Source organism: Aspergillus caelatus, assembly GCF_009193585.1.
Source record: "Aspergillus caelatus strain CBS 763.97 unplaced genomic scaffold BDV27scaffold_3, whole genome shotgun sequence".
Taxonomy (NCBI): Eukaryota; Fungi; Ascomycota; class Eurotiomycetes; order Eurotiales; family Aspergillaceae; genus Aspergillus; species Aspergillus caelatus.
In genome coordinates, this window is record NW_022475266.1 from 265,940 (window position 1) to 287,226 (window position 21,287).

General features: G+C 50.0%; 8 protein-coding genes across 8 annotated transcripts; 5 read left to right on the forward strand and 3 right to left on the reverse strand.

The window, feature by feature from the left end:
• Positions 1 to 331: 331 nt before the first annotated feature.
• Positions 332 to 3,369, reverse strand: fluG (extracellular developmental signal biosynthesis protein FluG). The gene is made up of 2 exons (XM_032077112.1): positions 664 to 3,369; positions 332 to 595 (listed from the first exon to the last, which is right to left on the reverse strand). The coding sequence occupies exons 1-2, from the start codon at positions 3,023 to 3,025 to the stop codon at positions 366 to 368; spliced, it is 2,592 nt and encodes an 863-aa protein (XP_031933591.1). The 5' UTR covers positions 3,026 to 3,369; the 3' UTR covers positions 332 to 365.
• A 642-nt stretch (positions 3,370 to 4,011) lies between these two features.
• Positions 4,012 to 5,634, reverse strand: BDV27DRAFT_140426 (NAD-dependent succinate-semialdehyde dehydrogenase; the record flags this gene model as incomplete). Its single annotated transcript, XM_032069654.1, has 3 exons — positions 4,012 to 5,393; positions 5,462 to 5,549; positions 5,605 to 5,634. 3 exons carry the CDS (start codon positions 5,632 to 5,634, stop codon positions 4,012 to 4,014), a joined length of 1,500 nt encoding a protein of 499 aa, XP_031933592.1.
• Positions 5,635 to 7,754: 2,120 nt separating this feature from the next.
• On the forward strand, positions 7,755 to 8,810 carry BDV27DRAFT_152105 (uncharacterized protein; the record flags this gene model as incomplete). The annotated part of the gene is made up of 2 exons (XM_032071493.1): positions 7,755 to 8,078; positions 8,157 to 8,810. The coding sequence occupies 2 exons, from the start codon at positions 7,755 to 7,757 to the stop codon at positions 8,808 to 8,810; spliced, it is 978 nt and encodes a 325-aa protein (XP_031933593.1).
• Positions 8,811 to 10,466: 1,656 nt separating this feature from the next.
• Positions 10,467 to 12,527, forward strand: BDV27DRAFT_169058 (FAD-dependent oxidoreductase; the record flags this gene model as incomplete). Its single annotated transcript, XM_032074934.1, has 3 exons — positions 10,467 to 10,925; positions 10,980 to 11,557; positions 11,620 to 12,527. Exons 1-3 carry the CDS (start codon positions 10,474 to 10,476, stop codon positions 12,525 to 12,527), a joined length of 1,938 nt encoding a protein of 645 aa, XP_031933594.1. The 5' UTR covers positions 10,467 to 10,473.
• A 1,448-nt stretch (positions 12,528 to 13,975) lies between these two features.
• On the forward strand, positions 13,976 to 16,187 carry BDV27DRAFT_119510 (CeGAL family transcription factor). The gene is made up of 3 exons (XM_032064880.1): positions 13,976 to 15,154; positions 15,207 to 15,690; positions 15,746 to 16,187. Exons 1-3 carry the CDS (start codon positions 14,230 to 14,232, stop codon positions 16,134 to 16,136), a joined length of 1,800 nt encoding a protein of 599 aa, XP_031933595.1. The 5' UTR covers positions 13,976 to 14,229; the 3' UTR covers positions 16,137 to 16,187.
• Positions 16,188 to 16,339: 152 nt separating this feature from the next.
• Positions 16,340 to 17,944, forward strand: BDV27DRAFT_119512 (putative tartrate dehydrogenase; the record flags this gene model as incomplete). Its single annotated transcript, XM_032064881.1, has 3 exons — positions 16,340 to 16,744; positions 16,886 to 17,376; positions 17,603 to 17,944. The coding sequence occupies exons 1-3, from the start codon at positions 16,507 to 16,509 to the stop codon at positions 17,939 to 17,941; spliced, it is 1,068 nt and encodes a 355-aa protein (XP_031933596.1). The 5' UTR covers positions 16,340 to 16,506.
• Positions 17,945 to 18,709: 765 nt separating this feature from the next.
• BDV27DRAFT_169060 (sugar porter family MFS transporter) lies at positions 18,710 to 20,251 on the forward strand (the record flags this gene model as incomplete). The annotated part of the gene is made up of 1 exon (XM_032074935.1): positions 18,710 to 20,251. One exon carries the CDS (start codon positions 18,710 to 18,712, stop codon positions 20,249 to 20,251), a length of 1,542 nt encoding a protein of 513 aa, XP_031933597.1.
• A 166-nt stretch (positions 20,252 to 20,417) lies between these two features.
• On the reverse strand, positions 20,418 to 21,275 carry BDV27DRAFT_152110 (uncharacterized protein; the record flags this gene model as incomplete). The annotated part of the gene is made up of 1 exon (XM_032071494.1): positions 20,418 to 21,275. The coding sequence occupies one exon, from the start codon at positions 21,273 to 21,275 to the stop codon at positions 20,418 to 20,420; it is 858 nt and encodes a 285-aa protein (XP_031933598.1).
• Between the last annotated feature and the right edge of the window lie 12 nt (positions 21,276 to 21,287).

Below are 21,287 nucleotides of genomic sequence, written 5' to 3' on the forward strand. Positions count from 1 at the left end.
GCCATCAAGGAGGTATGTCGAAGCAATTTAGAGCACAAAATTTGATCGTAGATCAAATAAATATATACCCCCTTTCACTAACATCCCAAGAAATCAATACCGATTCTCAAGATCATAAAAACATCTAACGCCATCTAAACCAAATCTTGTCTTAGCAAATATACAATTCTAACGGCAGGGCTCCAGTATCCAGTGTTACAATAGAATATCTCAACAGAAACCAAGGTATCATTCATGAAGCGTAGAAATTAAATAATCTATCCAGGATATCATAGGACATATGCAGATATGCCATGTCATCAGACGAAGGTATTCAAAAAAAAAAAAAAAAAAAAAGGCAAGACATATATATGAATGAATCAAAGCTAATAACGCTCAAGAAGCCATGTTCTTCTAGTAGTTTCGTCCATAGCGAGTAAACGTTTACTTTCGATGCGCTTGACGCTGGTGTAGTTGTTGACGACGGTCTCGCCGATGATGCTCTGCAAAGCGGAGTCTGCCTCCAGGGCGTCTAGACTTTGGGTGAGAGATTTAGGGAGTTGGGTTGTGATGCCTAGGGCTTCGCGCTCGGCTTGGGGTAGTTTGGCTGCGTCGTCTGTTTTGTTTTTGTTAATTTATTTGATCTTGAGTTTGGGGGGTACTGTACGTTGGGGGTGAACTTACGGATACAGTCCTTGACGGTGAGAGGGAGGTTCTCCTTCACGCCTAGATACCCGGCGGAGAGGAAGGCGGCGATGGCGAAGTACATGTTGGCCAGTCCGTCAAGCGTCTTGATCTCCCAGTGGCCTGGAGAGATCTTGCGGATCGGGGTTTCACGGTTCTGCGTGCCCCATGTGACCCATTCGCTGCCGGCCCAGAGACCTGATTTAACGCGGTCGTAACTGACGTCCTGCGACAGAGTGAAAGCCGCCAAGGCTGGGTAGTGGCGCATAACACCGGCGAGGAAGGCGTCTTCGTGGGTAGGGGGCGCGATGGAGACGTGAGCGTGAGACGCCGAGCCCGCAGCGTGGGGGAGCGGACGGGGGTGGAGCGTAGCGCGGAGGCCGTGCTGCTCGGCCACACAGGTGACGACTTGGCGGGCTTTGATCAGGGTGTCTACCGCGGCGATGGGTGAGCCGGGGGGCAGGATGAACTCAAATTGGCCCGGGGCGGACTCGGCGTGGAATTGCTCTAGATGGATGCCAATGGACGCGAGGGCCTCCACAATCTCCTCCAGTAAGGGAACCATCTTCCGGGTGTCGCTGGTCATTTGCGACCAGGAGTGGTTCCGGACTGCGGGAACATAGTCGGTCTCGCCCGCGTCGTTGGTGGTGGGCTTGAGGAGGATGACTTCGATCTCAAAGCCGCAAGTGACCTCAATACCGTGCTCGCGCAAGTTGTTCGTGACCCGTTGCAAGGTTGTCCGAGGACAGCCAGGCAGTGGGGCGCCTTCTTCCGTCTTCCAGTAGGTCATCACGGTGGCACTCTTCGAGTCGATTCCGATATTGCGGCGAAGGCTGGACAGGTCCGGCTCCATGTAGAACTGGCCCGTGACCGACCCTTCCGGCGCAATACTGTCATCTTGCAGCATCAGTTGGGTGCAGAGGCAAATGCCAACCCGACGTTGCTTGCGCACGATCTTGGCAAACTCTGCGACGGGGAACATCCGAACTCGGGTTGTATTGGTGTAGTCAATGAATTGCATCCAGATATACTTGACATCGGGATTACCCCGCATGAATGCATCGAGAGTAGCGGTCGACGAGGCGGACACGACGTTTGCCGAAACCGGTGCCTCGTAAGCGAGCTTCTCATTCAAGCTGTACGCACGGTTGGAATTGTGGAAGAGGATGTCAGCGGCCGCCTGTTTCGCCTGGTCGACAGTGAAATCGCCGTGGTGAACATAATCGACGAAGACCTTCTCCATCACATCGCGGAACTGCTTGTTGGCCAAGTAGAAGGTTTCCGGGAAAAAATGACCGTCGGTACTCCACAGCAAACGCGTGGTGGGCACGATGTCCAGACTTTCGCGCAGAATGGACTCCTGTGCATCGCGGCTTACCATGGGGAAAACCTCTCCCAGGTCCAGGTAGACATTGGGGTATACACAGGCCAGATATCCGGCTTCCCGTGTGTACGGATACGAAGAGTGCAGCAATACGAAATCTACTTCCGGGTACTGCGCGATTAATGATTGCAGGTGGGCCGGGTTGGCGAGCACTAGGTCGATGTCGTTATCGCCCAGTCCAGTGTGCAACTGCAACGGTTTGTTGGGGGCCGATGCGCTGGCGGCCTTAGCGGACTGCAGGAGATTGAGCGTCTGACGGACAACCCAGTCATTCAGCCGCTTGTCCTCTACCCGGTATGCAGACCCCTGTCCTTGGCCAACCGTACGCGCGAATGACTCGAGCAGGAGGGTATCATCGCCGTCCTCGGTAGGCTGGACGTTAAGCCCAGTTCGGTAGCAAATCACCGATTTGAACCCCACCACTGCGGGGTCGGCGATCGCCTCGGCGATACGTTGTCTAAAGCCCTCACGGAACTGCTCCCACCGCTCCCGCAGCACCGAGACGTCACCTTCCTGAGGCCGGGTGTCACCACGCATCAGGGTGGAAATCGTTTCAGCTGCCAAGGTCTCGATCCGCACAATCCGTTTAGTCTGCGATGTGGTGAAGCGGTCATGCCATTCATAGGATTCAATGTCTTGGTCGGTGAGGAGATCGTCGAGAAGCAACGTATGCGTGCCCTGCAGACACTCGCGAATCAGACCATCGTAATCGCGCTGCACCCATGCGTCGCGTGCCGCCTTGACATGGTCCCAGTCGGAGGAGGCACAGCGGTACAGCGCGGCGAGCTGTGTGGCGGCGCGGTGTAATGGTAATGTCGAAGGGGCATTGCGCAGGGCGGATCCTTGAGCTTCTGAAGTGATCTGTTCAAAGGGATACTTGGCATAGTTGCAGGCCTCGTCACGCTTCAAGAGGTTATGGGCATGGTTATCAATGAGGGGGTGTGTTTGAATCACGGATTGCAGGGAAGTAAGATCCATGGTTGATTAAGGACAGATTGATTATTATGATTAGGTAGAATTTAGAGGAAAATTGTCGTAATTATGAGATAAATGATAGTATGTTCATCACAGAGTAAGTTTGAAAAGTTGTATGACAGGCAGAGAAGTCGACCGATCAGAAGACCGAGGAGTATATAAACGACCCAACCCAGGGTAGGATCGATAGCACCAGGAACGAGAAAAAAAAAAAATCAAATCAAAAATCGAACAAAAATAGAAAATCAAAAAAGCAGTAGATGCTTACCCAAATAGGTAATTCGTCAGTCTCCGAGTGTCGATCAAAGGTCGTCGAGATGGTCGAAATTGACCAGGACCATAAAGGCGCGATGTCACAATATCGGAGATGTTACCTCAAAAGAAAGAATAGAATGAATGCTTAGTTCAGCACCGGAGGGACGAGAGATCAAAGTCCTGGCATGATTGGCAGGACATTCTTCCTGTCACAGTCACAGGGGCAGACACAAATCATGCCAATCCCAAGGTGGAAGACTCGACGACCGTGAGTTTCGTGTGGAATCAGGAATCCATCATTGAGAGAGGAAGGATAGAAAAAGCAGGGGAGTGGATGAAAAAGAAGATCAAACCAAATCCATCGATGATCACTGGATAGCTCGTGCACTATACCACATGCGGCAATCTCTACGAGCAGCGGCAACTTCCAAAGCGGTTAAGTGCCGACTTTTTTGCCCAGTTGGATCACACTAACTAAACTTAGATGCTCCTCGGATCCGCTAGACTCTATCAGGTAATTAGTGCCTTTTCGGAGCTGGACTCCGACAAACATATAATCATAATTTATGCCTGAGGTCCGTGCCTTTCACTACGATTGATTATAATTTACTCCGTCCTGACTGCATGACATTTTTCTCGATTAGACTACCTAGAGCAGTTAATCAATTTGTTGAATCAGACCCAAAAGGACACCTAACCTGCATTGCACGCATAATCCCCCTGTGTTATGCCTACTAATACTGTCCCTCAATAGTAAGAGTTCCCGTCTTCGTCACCAGATACTCATTCACGGCAACCTCCTTCCCACTTTCCTTGCCATACCCGGACTCCTTGATGCCTCCGAATGGAGACTCCGCAGCTGAGGAGTTACCCGTATTCATCCCGATCATGCCGGCGTCTAGGTTCTCTAGTAACCTCCACATACGATCAATATTCTTAGTGAACGCGTAACTCGCCAGTCCCATGCTCGTGTCATTGGCCAGCTGCACTGCCTCTTCCTCCGTTTCAAATTTATAGAGGGCAGCGATAGGCGCAAAGGTCTCCTCCCGGGACACCAACATGTCCTTGGTCATGCCCGTCAGGATCGTGGGCTCAAAGAAATACCCCTTGGTACCCGAGACCTTATTCCCTCCTAGAATCACGTCCGCCCCAAGTCGACGGGCATCGTCGACCTGGCTGAGCGCCTTGTCAATGCTCCGCGGAGTGGTCACGGGGCCCATTGTCGTGTCCTCTTTGGCACCATGACCCACGACCAACTTCTGCGTACGGTCCTTGAGCAACTGCGCAAAGCGATCATAGATGCCCGCCTGGACATATACTCGGTTGGCGGTGATACACGCCTGTCCCGCATGCCGCCACTTCAATGCCATGAGCTGATCCAATGCCTGGTCCAGATTAGCATCATCAAACACCAGGAACGGACAGTTCCCGCCCAGCTCTAACGTCAACTTCTTCAGTCCATGCGCACAGTGCGAAGCAATCAATTTCCCGACCCGCGTAGAGCCTGTGAACGTCACCTTCTTCACCAATGGATGCTTACACAACGCCTCACTCAACGGCGGCGTATTCTCCAGGTCCGTCGTCAACACATTAAACACGCCCGCCGGGAATCCCGCTTTCTGCGCGAGATGCGCCAACACCAGCGCTGACAGCGGTGTCTCGGGACTCGGCTTCACGATCATCGTGCAACCTGCCGCGAACGCCGCACCGGCCTTGCGCAGGACCATCGCGATGGGGAAGTTCCAGGGCACTAAGGCGGCCGCCACACCAATGGGCTGCTTGACCGTGAACACCCGGCGATTCGGCGCCGAGGGGACGCTGATGCTGCCATGGATGCGCTCGGCTTCACCGGCGAACCACCAGGTGAAACCGGTCGCGTAGTCGATTTCTCCGTAGGACTCGGCCAGCGGCTTACCCGTCTCGTGCGTGAGGATCTTGGCGAGGTCGGGCCTGGCTTCCCGGATGAGCGCGTCCCATTTCAGGAGCCATTGCGCTCGCTGGCGGGGGTTGCTTTTCTTGTATTGCTCGAAAGCGGCGTGCGCGGTTTCTACCGCGGATGGAACGTCCTCGGCGCTGTTGGTTGGACAACTGGCCCATGCAATGTCGGTTCCGGGGTCTTCACAGGGATAGATGGTTAATAGCTCTAGTCGCGTAGCTACGTAGGCTTGTGATCAGGTACTGTACCGATGACCTCAAAGCGTTTTCCACTCTTCGACTGAACCCAGCTGTTCCCGACGAAGGAGTCAAAGTGGAGCAGACTCGGATCGTTCAACTATCAGTAGCCGTGCATTAGTTGTTATCCGATCGCGACGAGAGGATTTCCATACCTCGAACGGCAATTTATACTGTGTCGCCATGATGAAATCCCTATGTCTGTACGGTGAACCCTGTCGATTCTGTAGCTACACAGAGATAAATGAATACTGAAGGGAAAGAAAGGTGGAGAGCTCTGGCGACTCATATTAAAATTTATAAGCATTTGAGTTCTGTCAAAACCCCGCAGCCCAACCCCTCATTGGATTTTCCTTCCCTCGGCACTGGCTTCGATCACAACTTCCTTCCAATATCAAAATCAATAACGTATGAACTTAATGTACTTGATAGCAGCTCCTATCTATACCTCAATATATACTCCTCGTGCCAAATGATATAATATAGAAAAATATAAAGTTATACTGACCTATCCCAATCACTCCTTGTATATATAATCCTACACCTCCACAATCGTACTCTTTATAATCCCAGCTATCAAGATGTAGAATGCGCTCTCTATCCGAACATAGCTTAGAAGAAGAGAGACTGTTGGAAGCCTTACGAGGACAGGTGGGGTCTGTTCGCAATACTCAAAGCGAATGTGTTGTATTTCTAAGTGTATGTGAATTCTCGATTGAAAAGAGCGAGAGACAGAGGCACTGAGGCTTGGATAGGGACAGGCATGAAGGCATAAATGCATCTAATGCAGGTGTCACATTTTCCTGTATGGTGCCTCGGTCTTATTTAACCATCGGGCTATGAATTCTAGAAGTAATACTATCTACCGGTATTTCATACCACTCATACAATAGGCTAGAACAGCCGATTAAAAGTGGTCTCAATAAATAGCTGAGAAGCTCATATTCAACCAAACTACATAGACCCGGCTTCATATCTTAAGTATGACTTAAAATACCTGACAGTCCTGAGAGCTCCCAAGTCTCCGAGTATACTAACCTTCCCCCAAAATTAACATTATATTTAATCACCGCTCTTTTGCTCCTCTTTTCTCTCCAAGAATAAAGTCTAGAACACGTATCAGCAAATAATAACCCATTAGCAGTTAAGTGAGCCTCTCAAGTAATTCAAGGTACCTCCTATATACGTACAATCAGAAATATAGCAGACACAGTCGGTAGATCTTACACTTATAGGTCTATTAATAAAAGCTAAATTTAAGGGAAGAAGAATTCTCTTGAAGCTCATCAAAAGTATATAACTTCCTAAAACTTTATTTAAAAGGCTAAGACTAAGCCTCATCATAGATATTATCCGAAGAAAACGGAATAATAGTTATTCGAGCAACTGTATCAATCCACCACCGCTTCACAATATCAGCTATCGCCGCCGCCAAAGCAGTGTGGAGATGCTCCAGTAGTTGCTGATGATGCCTTGCTATCAGCATAACTAGGCCGAGCGCATGCAGCCTTATACGATCCCTCGGGCCAAAGATAGGTTGGGCAGAAGTCCAGGCCATCTACTCTGGCAAAGGCTAGGAAATGTTTGTTGTTGCGACACACCTATGGACCCAACCAGTTCTCCATCGAATGATAACATTCATTGATCTGCTCCTTTTTTTTTTTCTTTTTTTTTTTTTTTCAAGCCCAGAAAGGACAAGACTGATATCATGATCTCTCATAACAACTGTATGTGAGATATAAGATGCAGTTCTTGAGGTAATGACAACTCAGTATGCTCCCCAGCCTTTGCCAATGCAGTGAACGGTAAGGGCAGATGCATGAGAATTCTGAAAGATGAGCAGAATTTCTAACTGTATTCACTAGTCATACGTACTTTGCAAACCGGAAGGTTGGAGTGATCTCATCTCCATCGAAGTCGCCGGGGGGTGTGACAACTGGAAGACGATGTGGACCTTAACTCAAAAAAAGGATAACCGCCTTTGGGATTCTTCAAGGGATAACTGAACCCATTGAGGAATATAATCTTGAGGCTGGCTGATAGTGTCAAGAGACAAGGGGTCCACAAGTTCAGCAATACCTACAATTAAGCTTAGAAAAGTATGTAAATAATGGGATCTGCTTTTTAATTGCTTTGTTATTCCCTTCGTTATTCTTTCCCATTGCTGTTCCTTGCATGGACTCTGCGACAGAGTAATGATAAAAAACAAATAAAAATAAAAATGCAAAAGGCTCTACTATGAAAGACCCTCACACCTTCGTTCGCCTGGTCCCAGTAGCGCACACTTCGGAATTATAAGGTCAATATGGAACATGCGCGTCTCATACCGACTGGAACAGGCTTCTTGTTAGTCTTGGTTCTCAATGTGTATGTTTTTCAACACATATTGTCATGGGCGACCCGATGGATAACAACTCCCTATCAACAACCGCTGGGGCATGTCTATGAAGACCAGGATGGGAAGTCTACACAACAGGCTATCGAACAAGCTGGAAAACAAACCCTTCGTCTGGCCAATCTGGTTATCGCGACAGTGACAATGGCCATCTTAGGGCTACGGATGGGGCTCGCAATACCTCATATGGAATTCTCCGCAAATGCGGCATACTGGATGGAGTTCGGAATCTGGGTAAGGACTTTCCCTGATATAACATTATTTGTTTACATTCCCTCACAGTGTTGAGTTCAAAGAGCTGACAGGCTTTAGAAGATATGTGTTTTCATCCAGAGCATCGCTTTTAACGTTCCCTTCTCGCCCACTGAACATTTTGCGGTTAGTTGGAGGATTGGGCCGAGTAGTCTTGTCGCACTCCTGATCTGTCTCGCCCAAGGTTATGCCGACTTCCACTCAGGCCATGCTAGAAGCGTATACATTACACCTACTGGTGCCCAGGCTGCCATTAGTGTTGCACTCAGTCTCCTCAGCTCGATGATTCCCCGGCGTCCGAATGTTTTCCATAAGGGTATCATAGTTGATCGACAGTTCACCACCAGTCTGCTAGGCTGGGTCAGCTTTTCATGGATTGAACCAGTCTTGCGTGAGAGTGAACATTCTAAATCCTTAGCGATTGATGATTTACTGGAGCTGGATAATAGCACGAGGGAAGAAACTGCATACCGTGTATGGAAACGAATGGCAGCAAAGCGCAGTTTGTTATCCAGCTGGGATTTATGGCGGTCAATATTTCAGTCCCATGGCCGTGCCTTGCTCTCCCAGACGATGATTACTATCCTGGTCTCATTTCTCAGCTTTGGCCCACAAATAGCCTTGTGGCAGATCCTGAAGCTGCTAGAAGCCCGAATGTCCGGACAAAATTCGATATGCTTTGGGTCCCAGTTCTTGGCCTCGGTCTGTCTGTGATGGCGTCCGCAACGCTAGACACTCTAAAGTTTTGGATCTCATATAACAATCTAAGCCTTAGAGTGCAACAACAGCTATCTCTCGCTATCTTCAACAAGGCAGTCCGCCTACATCGAGTCTCGAGCTCTAACGAGGCAGACAACAGACGATCTGATTCAGCGAAGTTTACGCTCAGCCCTTGGTCAATATCAGACGACCTTCCTGGCTATTGCTCACCGGTTGAAGACCATTGCCGATTCAGATATGGTGCTTGTCATGGATTAACGGGATGATCGTAGAATCGGGCAGTCCGAAGGAGTTACTCTACCGTGATCAGTCATGTTTCCGGAGCATGGTGTGCCAGGATCCGGAGCGGGAGATTCTGGAAAATATCATCTTGAATGGGAATGGGGTTGAATGATCTTACTTTGTCTGTTTAGAGTGCTCAGGTAGGTAAGCTGGCGGATCTCTTGTACAATAGATTTGTCACCAAAGCGCTACGAGACATGTATAGTAGACCAATCTAATAATCGATAGAAGTATAGTTGTACTTGAAGTTCCCTGTAACCAGTAGACTGTCAGGCCAAGGGCCAGTCCCGATAAGTTGTCTGATATAGTTATCATCATACAGCAATTATCCAACTGCATGGCAAAAGTAGGGGACTTGCGCTGTGCATTTCTGTCTTCTAAGGCTACAAAAGTCTTCCAAACTCTGGATACTAGCTAATATCCCAGCGTCACTTCTTTCTGGGCACGTTAACTAGTCCTACCTACAACGCTGGCTACCTTCCTACCCGTTGCACTGCGAATGGACTCATTTAAACCATTGAGGAACTTAAAGTGAAAAAAAGCTTTCGTTCGAGCCAAATTATCCTAAAGGAGGGCTTGATCTCTTTAATCAATTCTACTTCACTGAGCAGAGTCCCATCCGACGCTGGGGTTCGTAACAGACGGACTTCCAGACATTTGTCTAACCCCCTCTGGCTTGTGGGATCACGTGGCAGATTAGCGACTCAAACAGATCACATCTTGGTCTTCTAACTGATCATTTTCTGAGGCTATGTCTGAACTTCTACGGTGAAGATAAGGCACATAAGTGGAGTGACAGACGAGCCATGAGACCTCGAAGACGGACAAACAACATCAGTAGTCCCATTTTCGAATAGGTTCAACTTCCTCGGCTTCTCACCCATGGAACCCGAAATCTTTACACTAAGTGGAGACCGTATCCAAGATTGCATGGTCCTTGAATCCTTTCTCCTCCAGTGAAGTGGGTCGATCTCTGTCGGCAATGCTTTGCTAGGGTTTTCTATTGGAAGAAGAAAGGCCCGACACTCACCAACAATAATTTAATCAAGTTACCCTTTTAGGGCATCGGCTATCCGGCCGTCATCTTCTCATATAATGAAGGCTCCATATGAGCATCTAACAATGAAGCTAGACACAGCTATTCACAAGCTATTGGCTGTATCCCTAAGCCAGGCTGACACCCTTCTCAAGCCATTCGCCGCTAGCACCGACCGTTCGGCCGGGGGTGCTCAATGTAGTCTAGACACCCACAATCTAGGCTTCATCGCAAAATGTATAATATCCCATAGGTCTCTCTCGCTTGCGCCATAAATTTCTCGTTAGACTCCCCAGGTATAGTTCGTCTACCACCCAGCCGTGTGCTGGTGCCGTCATAATGGCTCCTACTTTGTCCTCCACCAATATCGTCCTTGCATTTTTTGCCCTCTTGACTCCTTCTCTAGCAGCGCCATCTCCCTCCGTACCTGCTGAAACTGCAGTTTCCTCTTCCAAGACCGCTGCAGGAGCTCCCCTATTCCATAGTGAAACGCTTCAGCTGACGGATGGTGTGCTCAACAAGCTCAACCTCCAGAATAGCGCAAGCCTCTTTGCTTTCGGTAGCAATTCTAGCTCATCCAACTTGGGCTTGAGCGACAGTGGCGCCTGCAAGGTCTTTCCTGGTGACTCGGAGTGGCCGTCCACTTCCACCTGGTCGCTTTTCGACCGCCTTCTCGGCGGTGCTTTGATTGAGACGGTTCCTTTGGCATCATCCTGTTATTCATCATGGCCGGAATACGACAGCGACCAGTGCAAGGTCGTCTCAAATAATTGGACGGATTCCAACCTCCAGTGCGTACTTGTATGACCTGTATATTGGTCTTCCTTCACTTACTAAATGACCAGTGCTGCCGACCCGGCCTCCATTATGTGGCCGTTGTATGAGGGCCGGACGTGTCTGCCCACTGATAACGCATCCGGTACCTGCACCGTGGGCGGCTACAGCAAATATGCCGTCAATGTAAGCTCGGTCGCTCAAATTCAGTTGGCTGTTAACTTTGCTCGTAACACTGGCATCCGCCTGGTTGTCAAGAATACTGGCCATGACTTCAATGGCAAGTCTACCGGTGCCGGAGCTCTCGGCATCTGGACCCATAACCTTAAGGATATTCAGTATTATGAGGACTATCAAGGCCACGGGTACAGTGGTCCTGCTGTGAAGATGGGTGCCGGTGTCCAGGCCACTGAGATCTATGTGAAGGCTAAGGAGCTAGGCATCACTGCGGTGGGTGGTGAAGGCAAGACTGTGGGTGTCGCGGGCGGTTACGTCCTTGGGGGTGGCCACTCGCCCATGTCAAGTATCTACGGCTTGGCTGCGGACCAAGTGCTCGCTCTGGAGGTTGTCCTCGCCAATGGACACTTTGTGACTGTAACGGAAGAAACCGATCCGGATCTCTTCTGGGCTCTCCGTGGTGGTGGTGGCAGTACGCAGTGATTTCCTAATCTTTCATTTGCATCCTAAGCTAATCAAGTACTAACAACTCAGACACCTACGGTATTGTCACCTCGATCATCTCTCGTGTGCACCCCAAGGTTGGCGTGACAACATCAACCTTCAACTTCTCCACTGGTGGCAACGTCACTGTCGACACCTTCTGGGCCGGCGTCCGCGCCTACTTGGATCGGTTCGCCATCAACGCTGACGCTGGCACCTACGCCTATTTCTGGGTGATGTCCACGGGAACTAACTCATTCTCGTTCCTCATGAACCCCTACTTTGCGGTCAACCACACCGTTTCTGAGTTCAATGCCCTGATGAAGCCCTGGTTCGACGAGCTCGACCATTTGGGCATCCCATATACTCCCGACACGACGTATCATGACAACTTCTACGACGCCTGGGACGCTGTCTTTCCTCTCGAGACTGTCGCCTCCTCGACGATGGTGACCGGTTCGCGTCTGTTTCCCCGTGCCAATTGGGAAGACACCAGTCTTCTGAACAAGACTTTCAACGCGCTCAAGACTACCGTAACTGCCGGATACCCGCTCCTTGCCTTCAACATGAAGGCCGAACTGCCAGAGGGCTACCCGGAGAGCTCAGCTAACCCAGCCTTCCGCAAGACGCTCATGCACGCCATTACCTCGGCGAGCTGGACTACTAACTCGACAAACACCCAGATCCTCAACCAAATGGAGCATTTTGCCAATGACATCCTCGGTATCTGGCGCAAGACCTGCCCCGAGGCGGGTGCCTACATGTCGGAAGCGAACATTCTGGAGCCAGGCTTCCAACAGTCGTTTTACGGCTCGAACTATGAGCGCCTGTACCAGCTGAAGCAAAAGTACGACCCCTCCGGATTATTCTATGCCCCGACGGGAGTTGGTAGTGAGGGCTGGACGGTGAAGAGCCAGGATGGTCTTCCCGACCAGAACGGACGGTTGTGCCGTATCTGATCAGCTCATTTGTCGTCATACTTGTAATTTTTGAGAAGTTCGTTTAATATCATGTACACTAAGAGACGATACATCCTACACCCAATATGATATACATGTACATACTCAATCGGTTTAGAGTAAAAGGGCAGCTCAAAAATATACCCTCGATTCCAGTCTTGCCAACCTCTCCGCTCTAGTCATCTTCCCACTGTCTAATTCTAAGTTCGATTCCCTTCCCCCTGTGTCAGGTCCATTCCGAGCCTCAGCCAACACTCTCTTCTCACACTCTTGCCCAAAGCCACCAGAAGAGCCGCCCCCATCTTCGACTTCTACCCCCCAAGCCCTTTTCTTTACCCCCCACCATCTTTCCAACTCTCCTCCAGCTCTCAACGGCAACGCCTGCCACTCTGCCATATTTTCCGTCCGGCTTCCCCTCGACGCAGCCACCACATCAACAGGAACAGAAAGTGTGCCCTCCTGTATGTGGGATTGTCCCTGCGGTTGCACAGGACTCCCAGCCTGTATCTGGGAATACACGGAGAACAGAGCCGCTTCTGTGGCGGCGAGACGATGTTCAATATGGGTTATGTACCCTTGCGGAAGACCTCTAGTACTCATTAACATAGAACTATAATAGTGTCGTTCACGGCATAACGCATAGATACGCACCGCTTCCCACTTTCAGGGTATATACATCTGCTTTGCGAGGATGGTGTGGTGGCACATTGTGTGCAGATCGGACTTGCTTATTAGTTCTAATATTGAAACATAATGAGTGTTTTCGCATACAGGAGTCGGTCACACTAAAATAATAAGTCAGTTAGTATCTCGATTAATTCCAAGCAGAATACCATATAGAATACTATATAGATTAACATCGAGATTGGTGGATACTGACTTTGCATTTCTTCTGTCGACATGGTTCGCAGGAGATGGGGTTTTGGGAAAGAGCGGTGGCTATGGTGTTTGTAGACATTTTGGCTGGGTGATTATTTATTTACTCTGGAGAGTATCATGATATGGATTCGGTTGGATATTAATAGTACTATAGATGGCGAGTTGGAGACATTTAAGTTGGAGGCAAACGTGAAATGTATGCCGCACGAAGAAAGTCCGGCCGCGTGTAATTGGACAATTGATGGTCTGTCTGAAGGTGGTTGGTGCCTGAGGCTTCGCTCTGTATGCCTTGTGCGATGGAGAGGTTACGAACCAATCGTAGAACAATGGATTCACTCGTTTAAGCCTCTTTTTGTGATTTTTTTTTTTTTTTTTTTTCATTTAACTGGAGGTTCTCTGATTTATCCTTCTATATTTTGTATTTATTTATAATATATTATTTTATTTTATTTTAATATATATACTTTTTTAGTTCGCTGGGTGGCCATGCTCCACGTGCTTGCGTAGCATGGAAAATATATTTCCGGGGTAACTTCGAGGTTGGTCTGGTCGTGTTATCTCCTTCATTCCCCCAGACGCAGACGATCGTCGTCCTCGAAGACAAGCTCAACGAACCTCTGTGTGTCATGCAAGTGGAACGAAGGACATACCCACACACTCTCTACGGGGACATGCACTTGGCTTGAAACGCTGTACATATGCCAAGGGGTGATTATCATGCTGCACTTGGCAAGCTGTCTCCACCCCCACACAAGTCTATCAAGCTCTTCCGGCTACTATCACTTTCCAATCCAATAAGAATTCTGTCTCCCATTGCTGAATCATGGACTCACCGCACCATGATTATATTACTTCGCCCGCCAAACGGCGCAAACCGAATCCGCCGCGAGAAATCGGCGTGATGAGAAAATCCTCCGTGGACAATGGCTCCGCCACGTTCCTCGGCAGCTCAAGCGGCATTCATTTCATCCGCACCGTCTACACCTCATTTGCCCGTCGCTCAGCGCATCTAAGCCAATCCCAGAAGGCACAGGAGAATCTGGTTCCCGGTGAGGATGACCAATTGCTCCAGAGCCCAGGGCACGATGCACTGGCAGTGAAGAACGAGTTGTGGGCACCGCAGGAGCTGGACCACCGGTCTCAGACGGCTTCATTTGAACAGCTTGTGCAATGGACGAGAAGTTACTTCGAATGTTGGCATCCGATGTTTCCGTTCTTCTCCGGTCCAAGGTTCCTTGAGCTCTTGGAGCGGATTAGCCAGGGCGGGTTGGACGGCGTAAAGACCACGGACGTCATTCTCGTCCGGTCCATTGTGTCCATTTCTCTGATGGATGATCGCCAGGTGGGTGCTACGAGGCGTACGCATGTGCCCGCAAAGCTGGTCTTTCGCACAGTTGATCAGGCAATGGAAAGCCTGCACACGCTCTTCTGCGACCCGCCTACGATATCCATCCTCCAGGCGGCTTTTAGCGTCGCATTATTCCTCGCCTCGCTGCTGCGGTTGAACGCTGCCTCGCGAATCGGTGGTGTTATAACGCGCACCGCGTTCCATCTCGGTCTACATCGATGTCCGGCGCGATTCGCTTGTTTTAGTCCTGAAGAAGCTGCAGTCCGACAGCGATTATTCTGGTCGATCTACTGCTTAGAAAGATACCTCTCCCAGTCCCTGGGTATTCCACTGAGCATCCGAGATGACGACATCGACGTGTGTTATCCAGGAATAGAAAGACACGGTGAAGGGATATACGGTAAGCGGCAAGCTTTCCGCCTGATTTATAGTACTCGCATCTAACGTGCTAGATCCAAACCTCCGCTTGCTCACTTATCTGGCCAAATTCGCCCGCGTAAGAGGTCTAGTCGTCGAGCTCCGCAATAAGTCAATCCTACATAGCCAGGAACCCTCCAATACCGCGACTCAAGTCAACGGAGAACTTGCCCACTGGTGGAACGAAGTTTACGATGATGTTTACCCTGTGGAAGAGGACCCCGGAGTATCGCCACTTCATCGTCTACTGCTGATCGTTTTCCGCCATGAGTCGATCATTTCGATGAACAGGCCACTTCTGGCGGCCGAGCAATCGTCGCCAGAGTACAAGACGGCATTGCAGGTATGTATTGAGTCGTCTAGGTCACTGATCACTGCTCTCAGAGGTTATGTCCTGCCCAATGGTCGGGGAACGGTGCCGCTGGTATGGCCGTCATTCACATGGGCCGTCTGGATGAGCTGTTTGATCCTAGTATATGCCGCGTGGGAAGGAGATTTTCCCGTGCTATCCGCTTCACGGTAAGGGTGAAATATCTCTGAGCCATCAGACGCCGGTCTAACCTCGTTGCATTAGATACGCCAAAACAGGCCTCTCCATCCTCCAAAACCTATCTCTGAGGGGAAATACCTGGTCGCAGACCTGCATCGAAGCCATCCGCGATCTAGAATCTGCTCTATCCAACCCACCGCCAACGCCCCCGATCGACAACCGACCAGCAAGCCCTGGGCCTGCAGAAGACAGAGCCCCGGACTACCCCACTAACATTGCCGAGGACCCCAGGCCAGCTCCGCAATATCACCCTTCGGTTGTATTTGGAGATTCGTCGATCAACAATTTTCCTTTTACGTACCCATTTCCAGACCCCGGAGATTTCGAGTCCGGGTGGAATGACCTGTGGACCGTCGCGGATGGGCCCTGGTTAATCGAGGAGAACTTCGATCAAAATTTGGGGTTTCAAATTTAGCCATTACGTTCACATCATAAGTTACACTTGCGCGTAATTACCATCGAGAACAACATCGGCAGTCACTTCCCCCAAGTTTCCCCGCGATAGATGTACTCTGGAGTACTGCGTATGAGCGGGAAAGGAAATACGGAGAATGGCAGGATAGACGAGGCAGCGTGGCAATCCGGACATGTCCACCTCCGGGGCCAGTATACCGGACAGAACAAGTCCGGCGGGGTTCACAAACTCCGTCGCCTCACGCAGAAGATTTTCCAAACATAAATACGAATCAAAGCGTACCAGAAGAACTAAAACTCAAGACAAATTTACCCGAATATCTCACAAACAACATCCTTGTATCACAATTAGGATCATTACACACTGCACCATGAAGACCTACAACATCGCTTCGATCCCCGCAGATGGCATCGGTCCCGAGGTCATCTCGGCCGGAGTTACTGTTCTCAACGCCTTGGCCGAGAAGCTTAACACTTTCAAGCTTGATTTCACCCACTACGACTGGAGCTCGGAAACATACAAAACTACCGGGAAATACATTCCCGACGGAGGACTGGAAGATCTGAAGCGTCACGATGCGATTTTGTTTGGAGCTGTAGGAGCCCCTGGTAAGTATAGAGAAAAGAAAAAAAAAGAAAAAAAAGATAAAGAAAAAGAAATACACCGCCGCCATGTCCGGGATCGACCTAGCCCGCATATGCAATACTACAATAGTATGTTACGACGATTACTAATGTAAATACCGACAGATGTTCCCGATCACATTTCTCTTTGGGGTCTCCGTCTTTCGATCTGTCAGCCCTTGCAGCAGTACGCGAATGTGCGACCTACACGGGTCCTCCGGGGCACACAATCGCCGCTTCGGAATTGTCCCCCCGGGAAGTTGGACTGGGTGATTGTTCGTGAGAACAGTGAGGGCGAGTATGCTGGACAGGGGGGTCGATCCCACCGCGGCCACCCTTGGGAAGTAGCTACTGAGACCGCGATTTTTAGCCGGCACGGTGTTGAGCGAATCATGCGGTTCGCATTTCAGACGGCGGCCAAGCGGCCACGGAAGTTACTGACCGTGGTCACTAAGAGCAATGCCCAGCGCAATGGTATGGTCCTTTGGGATGAGGTTGCGACCGAAGTGGGGAAGGAGTTCCCAGAAGTGCAGGTGGACAAGATGTTGGTGGACGCGATGACTACAAGGATGGTGTTGAAGCCAGAGACCGTGGATACGATTGTTGCCAGTAATTTGGTGCGTTTGACTTTCCCTTTTTACCCTTTTCTTTGTTCCTTTTATCCAATTCTTTCGCGTTCCTTGCCCTACCCGGAGATTCTCCAGTGGGGGAGGAGGAGGGGGGTGGGCGCAGATAAAGGTTTTTTTTCCCTCTGGACGCTTGGCTTTGAGGGGGCCGAATTGATATTACCTTATTAAATTATAGTTTGGGGATGGGCTGATGCTGATCAATCGGGATCCCTAGCATGCGGACATTCTCTCCGACCTCGCAGCTGCTCTCGCCGGTTCGATAGGTATTGCACCGACCTCCAACTTGGACCCCACCCGACAGCACCCAAGCATGTTTGAGCCGATTCACGGCTCAGCATTCGATATCACCGGGAAAGGCATTGCTAATCCCGTGGCCACCTTCTGGACCGCGGCCGAGATGTTAGCGTGGTTGGGCGAGGAGACGGCGGCTCAGAAGCTAATGGAGTGTGTGGAGAATGTGTGTGAGAAAGGAACCTTGACCGCAGACCTGGGAGGTAAAGCCACGACCAAGGAAGTCACCGAGGCCATGGTGGGGGAGATCCAGCGACTGTAAGACATGGTACACTAAGTTAAGACATTGTGTTAGAGTTTTACTTTTCAATTGTTTAAAATTTTGAAGATTTTAAGTTTTTTTTTTTTTTTCTCTCTCTTGGAGGGTACGGAGTATATCTTACGGGGTTACAATGGTCCGGGACAAGAAAAGGACAAGAAAAACGTGGAGGTAGATCGCTGCTTGTTTTCTGGGGGGGAGAAGCTTCTTTTCCTCCGGGATATTCTCGCCGCGCAACTTAAATCAGTAATACCGATCGCTAGCCCTTATTAACCGGCATAGTTTCGGACGATACTTCTCCAGATTTTTATACATACTCCGTCCAACGCGGCATTTGTCAGAATTGAGTTCAACCGAAGAACGGCCCTGAATTACTTAGCTTGCGGCGAATGACCGTCCCTGTGATAATTGATTAGGTCGCCCGCTCGGTCACGGTCCGAAAAGTGGATCGGTATGACGCTCAACTGAGATATGGAACCTTTGTGTGTTTTAACACGGCTCAATTGGGGGGCCCACTGATTTTACAGGTACACTCCCACGCCCCTAGCCCACTTCGGTAGTTTTCTGTGTGCATTCTCTTTCGGTGAGGATAGTAAATTGCTACTAAGATGCGGGGTCTCCACGTAGAAATCTGTTTGAGGTCCGGTGGAAGGGCCTTTAGCATCCGGAGAATTAGGGTATAAAAGGCCAGCAGCGACACATTCCCACCCTACCCCAGAAAGCATTGGAAACACTTGGGCACTCTGTCGACCTGCTTCAATAATCTTAAGAATGGTGCTCCAAGGAAGGCCTCTCCGCCTGGCTCAGGTGTTTCTCATCGTTGTTCCTGCCTTCATCCTCTTCGGCTACAACCAAGCTGGTGTTGGCCCTCTGGCCACCCTGCAAAGTTGGGTCCATGTCTTCCCTGAAATCGACACGGTCAACACGACCGGTGCCGTCAAGGCTCATAATTCTACCAGTAAAGGAGCTGTCGTCGCATCCTTCCAACTCGGTGCCCTGATCGGAGCCCTCTCCTGCTCATTCCTCGGTGACTGGATGGGTCGACGTAAGACCGTCTTTCTCGGCGCTATCATCTCCATTATCGGTCAAGTGCTCCAGACGGCCTCGTACAACCTCATCCAGTTCACCATCGGCCGAGTCGTCCTCGGTGTGGGTATTGGAATGTTCAGTGCCGCCGTGCCCGTGTGGCAATCCGAATGTACGTCGGCCAAGCACCGTGGCCAGCACGTTATTGTCGACGGTATCTGTATCTGTCTGGGTTACACGCTCTGCAACTGGATCGACTTTGGTCTCAGTAAAGTAGACGGCTCCTTGCAATGGCGTATCCCTCTCGCCATCTCCTTCTTCTTCGAGCTGGTCCTCATCTTCTCCGTCTTCCTCCTCCCCGAATCCCCCCGTTGGCTCGTCCGCGTCAACCGCATCGAAGAAGCCACCACCAGTCTGTCCGCCTACAAGGGCATCCCCGAAGATGACGACGAAATCCGCATGGAAATCGCCGGCATCGAGTCCTCGCTCGAAGTCAGCGCCGACCACAGCGGCTCGCTGAAGGAAATGTTCAGCAAGAACGACAAAGACCGTCTCCTGTACCGATTCGGCCTCTGCATGGCGCTGCAATTCTTCCAGCAAATGTGCGGTGGTAACCTGATCTCCGTGTACGCATCGACCATCTTCGAAGAGAACCTCAACATGGACTCCGACCTGGCCCGCATCCTCTCCTCCTGCGCCATGACTTGGAAGTTCCTGTGCAGCTTCGTCGCCTTCGTCGCCATCGACCGTCTCGGCCGTCGCGCCATCTTCATGATCAGCGGTGTCGGCATGAGCGTCTGCATGATCGTCCTCGCCATCACCAACAGCTTCGGCAAAAACTACGCCGCCTCCATCGTCTCCGCCCTCTTCATCTTCCTCTTCAACTCCTTCTATCCCTTCGGCTTCCTCGGCGGAAACTTCCTCTACTGCACTGAGGTCGCCCCCGTCCGACTCCGTGTCGCCATGGCTTCCATCTCCACCGCCAACCACTGGCTCTGGAACTTCGTCGTTGTCATGATCACCCCCGTCGCCCTCGACACCATCGGCTACCAGTACTACATCATGTACGCCGTCATCTCCGCCTGCATCCCCATCGTCGTCTACTTCTTCTACCCGGAGACCATGAACCGTAACCTGGAAGCTATTAACAATGTCTTCCGTGACGCCCCTACCACCTGGCACATCGTCTCCATGGCCAAACACCTGCCTCAGGGTGAAGCCGCCGAAGTCGACGCCTTCACCCGGGCAGCGGAAAAGGCCGAGGTCGACCAGCGGGAGAATGTCTAGTCATGAAATATATAACGATTAATTGTTTTGTTTTCTTTGGTATATATATATATATATATATGTATATGTATGAATGTTCCAGTACATAGCAATGCAAATGCAAAAATAAAGATATGCAAATTCATCCTTACCTTACCTTATCTTGAATAAACAATAATCCCAAATATCATCGGTAGAGTGCTTGGTCTTCTATATCAATATCCACATCCACCACCATCTCCAGAAACTTCAACTTCTTCTTCCCCTTGCCCTTCCCTCTCTTCTTCCTGAAAACCCTCCCCCTCCCTCTCCCCCGTCGAATCATCCCTCTTCCCCTCTTCATCTGTAGATACTCTTCAAGCTCAATACCCTCATCAACACCCAACCCAATCCTTTCAATAATCTCCACAAGTGCCAGAGTAACAGGGATGAGTAGGAATAACCCGACGACGACAATCTCATGCATGTGGTTCTTTAGAAAGGTCGTGGGGAGTTGCGTGTCGTGGAGGACGCGGAGGTAGCGTTTTGTTGTTGAGGGTGGTATCTGTGTTGGAATTGTATTGGAGGTGGTGAGGAAAGATCCGTGGGTTGTGGGGTTGTTGTTATTATTATTATTATTATTATGATTATTAAGGTCGTTATTGTTGTTGTAGTCGTTGTTGCTGTTGCTGTTAATATCGTTGTTGATATTAGAGTTGTCGGAGGAAGTATAGTCCTTAGAGTCATGGTATGATTGATAAGCCGGTGGTTGAGTGAGCGTGATGGGATGTTGACTTTGCCCCATAGTCATAGCAACATCAACATCCGTATCTCGAGAGGAAGAAGTTGCTGCTAGTATGCGTGTATTCGACTCATGGTGTCCGTTGTTCCTCTGTCCATATTCATATCCATATACTCTCCTCCAGAACTTCATCCCCCTAGATATCTGGAACCCATGGTCCTGATCCTGCTTCTGATCCTTATCAGATAAGGATATCCCCGGAACCGGCACACCCCAACAAACCGGTAGACAGAGTAAATATATATAAAATAGAACCCATTTCATATTGCTGAAGAG

Excerpts from the sequence above, each read along its gene's own strand:
- fluG (XM_032077112.1), bottom strand. The coding sequence starts at position 3,025 with ATGGATCTTACTTCCCTGCAATCCGTGATTCAAACACACCCCCTCATT. Across the intron at positions 596-663 it reads CACCGTCAAGGACTGTATCC|ACGACGCAGCCAAACTACCC; the intron begins GTAAGTTCACCC and ends AAAACAAAACAG.
- BDV27DRAFT_119510 (XM_032064880.1), top strand. The coding sequence starts at position 14,230 with ATGGACTCACCGCACCATGATTATATTACTTCGCCCGCCAAACGGCGC. Across the intron at positions 15,155-15,206 it reads ACACGGTGAAGGGATATACG|ATCCAAACCTCCGCTTGCTC; the intron begins GTAAGCGGCAAG and ends CTAACGTGCTAG. Across the intron at positions 15,691-15,745 it reads CCCGTGCTATCCGCTTCACG|ATACGCCAAAACAGGCCTCT; the intron begins GTAAGGGTGAAA and ends TCGTTGCATTAG.